Genomic DNA, 9,667 nt, shown 5'->3' on the forward strand with positions numbered 1-9,667 from the left:
AAAACATTAGTAAATTATAGTGTAAAATGTGAGATTTTATGTTTCTTAACATATTTATTTCACCATCATGTCTCTGATTGTGCACAACACAAATTACTGTTAAAATGCAGATGTTATAAATTTAAAACCATCTGCAAATTTAAATCCTAATCAAATTATTTGATGACTCTTCCTGTCTCGTTAAGAATATGCGTTGTAYATTTCATTAAATGTGTTATTTAAGCTCTTACACGTGATTCTGTCTCATTTGTCTATTGTTTAAATCTAAGAGAAAGTAATTCCCAAGGCTACTGAAGGTGAAATATTTGAAAACACCAAGAAGAGAAAGCAACTTAGAAGATGAAAATTAAAACCAATTCTTTTTTTCTTTATGCTGTTTTGTTTTTTTCATCAAAAAAAATCTACCCCCACAGTTAAAGCTTTTTTCACTGGATGCAAAAAAAAAGCAAAGTTTCAACACAAAGTAAAGATGGACCTGTTGTTTTATCATTTCTTTATATGATGATCATTAAAATTAAGTTCATAGTTTCACATGACACAGACGAGGTGTAAATGACACACACACCTAATCGCAGTTAGGTTAAGGCACGACATGATCCCTTCACTCCTTTAAAAAACAAACAATGAAACCAAAAATGAACAAAATAAAAGAGAAGGAGTGAGGACATCGGGCTGACTGTGTGTGAACTGGCATCATTACAGAATCACCTCAGAAGGTCTGAATCCTCCTACAGTTTCCCCGACAAATAATCAAGTACATCGTTAGAACTATTAAAACTCTTCATTTCATGTGATTCTCTCTGTGTGTGTGTGTGTGTGTGTGTACGCGCAAGAGTGTGTATTCTGAGGTGGGGTTCCCAGAAACGAGGTGTGTCTGAGGCTTCGTCACAGGTTCGGAGCTAACCAGTTCAGAAACTTCATGGCCAGCTCAAATCCTAAGAAACAAGCCTGAAAACAACAAAAAGAGGAAAAAAATGTGTTTAGAGCAGAGATTTGGAAAAGTCCAACATCAACAGATTCTTAATAATCTTTAAAGGTTTGCAGGATAAGTGGAATTTTAATGTTTTTGACCATCTTTTTTTTTTTTAACCTTTAGCCATTTGTCCTGCGGTCTCAGGATGGCTGTGTGCTCTAAGGCAGGTTGTTCCAGATCTTTCCATTAGTTTATTCTGTATTTCCTGGGTGTTATAGTTTATTGGTAAAATTGTTGATGTTAAAAAAAACATTTCCTGAATTTTAAACAGGATTTTGGCAAATAATTTGAACAATTCAATGATTACTTGTAAATATTAAATGCAATCAAATTAAACTGAACTGAATTGGAATAAAGATCAAATTAAACAGAAACGGATTTAAAGTTAATTGAACTATTTTAAATTGGACTTAAATGTAACTTGTTTATTTTGTCATTAGATTTATAAACTAAAACAACCTTTTTTTTGTTTTAAACTGGTAATTTCTTCTTTATTGTTTTTTCTGCCCCCTGCTGGTTGTTTTTGCCAGCTGCAGTTTCCAGCTGATGCTGCTCAACATCTGAAGCAGTTTGGTGACAGTTTCCAGTCTAAGCTGGGACTGATTTTTCTGCAGTAAATGGCAACAAAGTGGAAATAAACAGGAATGAAAGTTAGGTGTAGTGAAACGGTCCTAAACAGATGTATATTGTAAATATTTTCTTTATAAAGTGTCTTTTTCCACTCTTAAAGCTGCAGCTCATTTCTTTGCTACAGTGAGGAACAGACCAAACTTACTGATAAGTTGTTCTCTCAGATTTGAAACTTTCTGCTAAGTCATAAACTCTGTGTTTAGTTTTGTGATTCCTGGAGACTCAGGCGGATCTCTTTACTGCAGAGCCGTCTGCATCCTTTGTGCAAAAGGTATTAAATGTCAACTTGATACTTTTGTTATTCTAATACTGCAGATATGCAAACACACATTCAGGTTTTCCACAGTGTTTCTAAGCTGAAGAACGAGTGACCAGAGTTATAAAAGTAACCAAGTACAAATACTTTGTTGCTGTTCTTAAAGGCACAGTGTGTAGGATTTGTTGTTTTCAGCGACATCTAGTGGTTGAGTGGTTGAATCATCCTCCCTGGTCCTCCCCCCACCTCCACCCCCCTTCCAAATGCAAAGGAGTTTCTACGGTGTCTCTCAGGTGTCAAAAACCTTTGATAATTCCAACCGCGATGTCTACCAGCAGCTTCAGGGCTAGTGATGTTTCAAGTGGTAAGATTATGAGCTTTAATAAGTAAAATTATCCCAGTTATAATGACAGACAACAAATATTACATTTATAGTATTACAACTAAAACCGTTTCTGACGCCGCCACCGCAGTTTGTCCTTCATGAGCCTTCGTAGACAAGATGGCAGCTGCCTGTAGTGGCGACCCGCGACCATGGAGATATAAACAGCTTTTTATAAGGTAAAAATAATAAAACAAGGTCTTTGTCTGCAATGATTAGACATGTTTATTATTGTCATTAGTGATTATCTCAATTTCGGCTAAAATACTACACACTGTGCCTTTAAGTAGAAATTTCGGTTATCTGTACTTGAGTAATTATTTTTCAGTGTARTTTTTACTTTTACTCATTACATTTTTACACAATTATATGTACTTTCTACTCCTTACATTCTTTAAAAAGGTAAGAAGTAGAAAGTAGTTACTCCTATTTTATTCCGCGTTATTATTTTAAAAAATACTATTCTAATAAATTGTGTCTCTTGGATATAGTGTATTAAATTGTGGTTGAATGAGAAGTATGAATATATACTACTCTGAAATCGTATTACTTTGTACACAGTCCATCACGCTGTTAGAAAATTAGTTTTTTGGAGAAGTCACCTCCCAATTAATGTCATTTTGGAAAATCTAACTGCTCACTTTTACTCAATACTTTTACTTTTAATACTTAAGTACAAAACAAAATCAGATACTTTACGACTTTTACTCAAGTAATATTTTTAAAGAACACATTAATTTTTACCAAAGTATTTTTATAATAAGATACTTGTACTTTTACTCAAGTATCACTTTGAGGTACTTTATCCAACACTGCGAGTGACTCACAGCGTTTGCAGGGAAAGCTCGGAGCATGACGGCGTTGAAGCCTTTATACAGAGAGGAGACCCCCTCCTCCCGGATCAGCTCCCGCAGAACGTCTCGGAAACCGTTGGGATACTTTCCTTCAGGAGCTGAGAGGAGGACAGAGATTTTCTTAGATTATCTTACCTGTCTGTACAGGCAGAACATGAAGACAACCTTTCAATAAACACAGAAGCTTATTTAGCTCCTCTGGATCGCTGCGTCAAACAAAAAGGTTTCTCTTTAGTGTAAAACAAGCTCCACAGACGATCACAGCCTCCCAGGATGATGATTAAATAAAGAACAAATCTTAAAGCCACGTCGTCATTTTTCACGCAAACAAACCTGTTTGGAAGCGAGACTTGAGCACGTCTGGTGGAATGGCGACAGCCCAGTTGCAGATCCCAGCGATTCCTCCGGCCAGCAGCACGCTGGGAACACTCAGCTCGTTGGGGCTGCAGGAAGAAGACGACACATCCAGCTGCTCACACGACTTTTTGTTTTAATCGCCGAAGGAGAACGGGTGTTTTGGTCTGTGTCTGTACTTGTTTGTTTAGCAGTGTTAGCAGTGTTTCAAGAAAAGCTAAACTAATGCACGCACCATAAGAGGAGATAAACTGAGAGGCAGAACAAATACCCACCTCTTCCCTGCTGGTGTGAGGACGTTCTTCAGCCACTCATAAGACATGAAATACATGCCACTGGCTGGAACATCTGGAAAAAAAGAAAGAAACATTTGTAGCTTTTTAATTTTTTTCTGAAAACTTTATTCATTTTTTAAAATAAGAAAATAAATTTATATACAATAAAAATACAAATCAAACAAAATGAAAGGCAGCAGAAAGAAGAAAAAAATCTTATATTATCTGCGCCTTTTTCCTCCCAAAATTAGTATTTTTAAACAATAATAATCTATAAACCAGAAAAACTAAACAAAAACAACCTCAAATCTCGAATAACTATTAGTATGAATACACATTATATTGTTTCATATTAGTTCATTAAGCTTCAACATCAAAAGGAAAAAAAACAGAATGGTTCAGTGTTTTTATGTGTGATTTTTTTTTATTACAAAACAATGAAAGAGTAATGTTTTTCCTAGTGTACTTGTGTCTGTTGGCAAAATATCTGATAAACCATTGAATTGATTTTAATGAGACTCTCCCCAAAAAGTCAACGAATGTTCAACTGAGCAGGTTTTTGGAGCCAGAAGGCCACCATGACTAATCAGCAACATTTAAACACAAAAATTATTTTAACTAAGTCAGTTTGACCGATATTGAGCTAAAATGTAGTGTTCTAATAGCTGACAGTACTCTGAGTGCTAACAGGTGGGTCAYCRCTGTTTGTTAGTAAAATATGGCAAAATGTTGATTAAAAAAACTGCTTTTAGTTTAAAACTCTGGCATGAAACGTGGTGAGTGTTGTGTGAATTCCTCTTTCTAAAAACACCCGGGAGAACGAACAGACACAAAAAACAAAAGACTAAAAGCTGTGAAGTAAATCAACTATCGGACTAATTATTGATTTACCAGCTGGAAGCCTGGCGTCTTCTATACCTCCTGTGAGAGTTCCAAAGGTCCACAGTAAAGTGGACTCTGTGGGCCGGTCCACCTCCGGTTACATGACCCACGTCTGCAGCACCGACTGACTTCACAGCAGTGGGCAGAAACGTTTCTGCCTGCGTGTGTTCGTTTATCTGTCTGTCTGTTCGTTAAGGCCCGACTCCAGCAGCCACAGCTGAGCAACATTAGCAAACACAACAATGAGGAAACTCATTAATATTTGGTGCGGCAACAGCTGAGACGAGTTCAGCCTCTTTTAGCACAAAGCTGGGCTCAAACTGATGTTTTTAGCTCAACGTGCTTTGTTTTACAACCCCTGTGGGTTTTTTTTTCTCTTATTAATAAAGAGAGKTGGTTTTGTCTGTTAGGAGATAAGCATAGAGACGTTTTAGGACCGCACCCACTGGAGAGGACACTCCTATAAGTGTGATGTCTGCAACCAAACTAAGAATTCCCCTGAAAACCCAAACCGTGAGTGTTGACGTGAAAAGAAGAAAAAAAAAAAAAACGCCACACAATTTGACGAATAAATAAATAAAATACAAATTTTCAGAGTAAAGACGTACCTCTCATGAGAGTAAGAGCTGTGCCTTTGTAGATGCCTCTGATTCCAGCTTCTCTGTACAGCTGTTTGACACAGTCCATTGGTCCTGCATACTTCACCTCTCCTGTCGATGCCTGGATCTAAAAAACACACAAAAAATAATATTTAAATAAGACACAAGACTAGATTTTAATCTGAAAGAACATCCGTCGGATGTACGAATGATTGGATATTTGTGTTTACGTCCTGCTCACGCCCACACACTGAACACCCTCTGACCTGTAGGAGACATTTGATGCGCTCTCCTGGAGCCATGATGGCTGTGGTGAAAATCCCCGACAGCATCCCCGCAGCAAACAGCTGTGGGTACCTGCAGGAGACCAGAAGAAGCTGACGTGGACGTTCGCAGCCTAAAGGCGTCTATCAGCAGAGCAACACCTTCACGGATCAATCACCTACGTGAGGATATCGTCTGGAGATTTCTGCTGGAGCTTCTTGCCCAGTCCGAATCCAAAGAAACATATGGCGAACATGGGCGTGACTCCGATTATGGGAGCTGCCATTCCCTTATAGAGTCCTCTCACACCCTGAGGCAGAGCGAGAGCAGGAGAAAACATCGGTGTGAAGACAAAAAAAAAAAAAAGACTACAAAAAAGTGTTTGATAGTAATAATCTGCCTTCTCACCTCTTTGGCTAAAGTCTTTTTAAAACAATCAATGGTTCCAGCATACAAGAGGCTCTCTCCAGGTTTGGGTTTGGGTTGAGTCTGTAAACGCACCTGAGAAGAAGAAAAAAAATCAATATGAGATGAGGTTTTGTTTTGAAAAGCAGGATGTCGTTCGTGAATGTAAATGTTTTTCAACTGATTTATGAACAAAATAAAAACATAAAAATGACTGAACAGCAGCTGATCATAAAATAAATGCGTAATATGTAGAAACATCCTGACATATGTACACATTTCTATGTTTCCTTTTAGCTACTTATTGCAGAGTTATGATCCTGGAATGAGGGTTAGGAGGAAAAAACTTCAGKAGCACACGGTCAGCTGATCCAGGTTGATCCACTAACCTGGCTGAGGTCTCAGTTTTTCTCTGTTGATCTAATCACTGAGGTCGTGCAGCTGAGGGGCCTTCAGATGAGGTTTGTTCCTGAGCAGCAGGACTGACTAGTCAGTGTGGGTCAAAAGTCTGCATGCAGCTGAGTGGGTCGAGTGACAATAAAACACTAATGCACATCTTTAAATATAGTTCAGTCTCCCTAATTTATTTAACTATTGCTTCAACGTTTTTATAATCTTTAAAAGTGGGTTTAACGACCTGATCAAAATCCCAAGAAAGTTTGTACCCTTTAAAGAAAAATAGGCAGAAATGAGTGATGACTCAAGACTTATGMATGGATGACAGTCACGGTGCACCCGGATGCTGTTCAGTTTGTTCACCATTCCCCCGTGAAGCTGTGACAAATCCAGACCCACAACAAGCAGGAATAATAATAATAATAATTACTTTAATGGTGTCCAGCGGGTGTCCGGCGAACACGAGACAAACACCTCCGAAACCTCCGGCGAAGAAGTTCTTCAGCGGGCTGATCGGCTGCGGCTGTTTGGCCATTTTTTTTACTTTCAGTCCTGACGGAAAAATAAAAGCATAAAAACAAAAACTCAGAAGAGAAACGCAGACTTTACAATAAAGCAAAAATGGATTTTTAACGCCTCACCTCTTTGTGCTTTCCGCAGAGAAATGAGTTTGTGACCGGCTGCTGTCACTGCAGTCCGCAGGACCTTTTACCCACTTTCTTTTTTTTTTTAATCCGGAAGTATCTGACTGCAACACAGTGCGTCTCTGTTTAACGTCCGGGTGGAAACCTTCATCTTTGAATGAATGAACTTGAACTTTTCCGAGATTATAAAACTAAAAATGTAAAAAAATAAAATAAAATAAAATCCGTAAAATCGAAAATAAACCAAAAAAAATACACGAAATTAAATTTGACAGAAAGTTTTGTTTCAGCTGACCAGGAGGTTAAAATAACAAAAACTTTGTTCTCAAATGAAGTTTTAAACTAAAACCGCACAATAAACTTTATCACTAAATCAACAAATACAGACGTGACAACTTCCTTTAATTGTTAAAATAAAGCTTTATTATTAATTTCACACATTTGGAGCATTTTTACAGATGATCCTGATAATGGAGCTGTTCATCAGTCACAGACAAACATGCACATAATGTCAATCTGTTAATGATATAAAATGTTAAGATTTAACTGTAGTTTWAAAAACTTCATGGTAAAGATCTCTTTAAGCATGCTAGAGATTAGCTCTGGAGTCATTTCTATTTATTTTATTCAACAACAATCAAACAAAAAAAAACTAAACTAAAAAAGACACAAACGACTAACAAAAATGTGAATGTTTTTTTTAAAGTACTTTTTTTAAAAACCACGACTATAATAAAAATAAATATAACTAATTACAAGTTTTTTAAAAAGATTTTACAGCTAATTATAGCACATAAATTGCTGTGGTGAACAGTAGTAATAATATTCTGTCAGGCTCAGTCTCTGGACATTTCTTGTACTGCTAGATCTCTATGCTGAATTCAATCACAARATTCTATTTCAGAGGCTTAAACTTGATATTAGGATCACAGGAACAGCTCTAATTAGATCAAATCTCATATGTCTGATAGTTATTAATTAGTCTATGCTGGACTAAAAGCACGGCCACATAATCTAAGGTTTCTTCAGGTTATACACAAAACAACAGCAGACATGATGACTTTCTTTCATTGTTAAAATATAGCTTTATTAGTATCATTAGACAGTCGCAGCATTTTTGCAGATGATGCTGATAGTGATGATGTTCTCTGATCACACWGACACAACGTAAAGAGAAAAGACACAAAACAAATTGTGGTACCTTTTCAGAACCGTGACAGGCATTTAAATAAAAAAAACTTCAGAAGGGACCAAATGTAAAAACAACAAAATATGAGATGCAGAACCAACGCCGTTTACAACATCAATGGGGAAAAAGAAGGGAAGGAACAGCAAAAGCACTGGCAGACAGCATGAATGCCTTGTAATTTATTCTCATTTCTTTTGTTTTTCAGCAGGAACAAGATTTCAACTGAACAACGTGTCATTTGAAACATGCATTGCAAAAAAAAGCATTTTATATTTGGCACAAAAGCCACTGTCGTACAGCAACAATGCAGCAGAGTTAGTTTTAATCTGAAACGTGTAATTTCTTAAGAGGTTCTGCATAAAACAAGAAACAGAGCAGTTATTTTTAAGGTGACAGGAAACAGTTATTTTAAAGGTGACAGCAAAGCTAAACGAGTCAGCCTGAGATACAGCAAGAGCAGCAACAACTTCAGCTCAGTCAGGATAAATTAAGAGTTTCACTTTCACAAAATAGAAACAAACTTGCTGCTCTGCTGAACGTGAAATTAAGCAAATGAGATGAATGAAACAGGAAGTCAGTTTTAGGATCGTGGTAACCATTTATGAAAATAATACCCTCAGTAACACACAGTAGTTTGGTTCCACTACAAGGGAAGCACAGAAAGACTTCAAATATTAACTCAGAGTTGAAAATAACGACAGTGTTTCGTCTCGTACACATCTGCCTCTGTGTTTCAGATTGTTGCAATTAGTCTAAAAATGTTTTGGTTTCAGTTAGTTTGGTTAGATTTTGCTGTGGTTTCAATAACTTTTACTTGAAAGACTCTTTAAGCATTTAGTTCATGTTTGATTCATGTGGGTAATACTGCTAAAAACTTCATTATAATAAATGTCTTAAGGTTTTGGCTTTAATTCAAACTAAACTTAGCACAAAAAGTAAGTAAATTTATGTTTGTAGGATTATTTCTTTGCTGTAAAAATGCTTCTTGGCAGTAAATCTTATACCATTTTGAAAGTCTGTTAATTTCTTTTTTAAATGGTGCCACATTTGTAAGGAACATGCATCTGTGGGATGAACAGTGGAGCTGAGTACTGTATGTGGGCTGAGCTTATTTCAGATAATTTCTTTGRTGCTATTGACACTTGTTTTGAGCTGCTGGTGGCCCCGGGTGCTGCCAATCAGTGTAAGATTTATTGCCAAGTTTTATTTCTAACTTCAAAAAATAAAGAAACTTGRCAGCGTTTTGTGTGATTGTTCTTTTTTTTTTTCTTTCCTGAACAAACAAAAACCAGAGTTTCTCTCAGTCGAAGCATCAAATGAACTGTTATTATCTGAGCTGGTGCAAAAAAAAGAAACAGGTCTTCCTCAAACATCAGTTCTTCCTCTTTTCAGACTTTGCTGTACCTCCCATACAGCAGACAGGATCAGACTACAGTGTGTGTGTGTGTGTGTGTGTGTGTGTGTGTGTGTGGTGTGTGGAAATGAGACTGCAGTGTCTGTGATTACTGCAGACTCTTTCATGCATTTACATCGACTTTTCTGATTGACCATTATTTCCAAAATC

At 36.9% G+C, this 9,667-nt stretch overlaps 1 protein-coding gene across 1 annotated transcript; it reads right to left on the reverse strand.

Moving 5' to 3' along the window:
• Window positions 1–464: 464 nt before the first annotated feature.
• On the reverse strand, window positions 465–7,017 carry slc25a20 (solute carrier family 25 member 20). The gene is made up of 10 exons (XM_014006381.1): window positions 6,912–7,017; window positions 6,701–6,822; window positions 5,878–5,970; window positions 5,652–5,779; window positions 5,472–5,562; window positions 5,215–5,332; window positions 3,725–3,797; window positions 3,429–3,538; window positions 3,069–3,193; window positions 465–948 (listed from the first exon to the last, which is right to left on the reverse strand). The coding sequence occupies exons 2-10, from the start codon at window positions 6,803–6,805 to the stop codon at window positions 886–888; spliced, it is 906 nt and encodes a 301-aa protein (XP_013861835.1). The 5' UTR covers window positions 6,806–6,822; window positions 6,912–7,017; the 3' UTR covers window positions 465–885.
• Between the last annotated feature and the right edge of the window lie 2,650 nt (window positions 7,018–9,667).

Source organism: Austrofundulus limnaeus, unplaced genomic scaffold (assembly GCF_001266775.1).
Source record: "Austrofundulus limnaeus strain Quisiro unplaced genomic scaffold, Austrofundulus_limnaeus-1.0 Scaffold35, whole genome shotgun sequence".
NCBI lineage: Eukaryota > Metazoa > Chordata > Actinopteri > Cyprinodontiformes > Rivulidae > Austrofundulus > Austrofundulus limnaeus.

What these genes read in the sequence shown, in the direction of transcription:
- slc25a20 (XM_014006381.1), bottom strand. Translation starts at nt 6,805, where the DNA reads ATGGCCAAACAGCCGCAGCCGATCAGCCCGCTGAAGAACTTCTTCGCC. An exon ending in ACCCGCTGGACACCATTAAA is followed by an intron (nt 5,971 to 6,700) that starts GTAATTATTATT and finishes TCTTCTTCTCAG; the next exon opens with GTGCGTTTACAGACTCAACC. An exon ending in CTCACACCAGCAGGGAAGAG is followed by an intron (nt 3,539 to 3,724) that starts GTGGGTATTTGT and finishes TTCTTCCTGCAG; the next exon opens with CCCCAACGAGCTGAGTGTTC.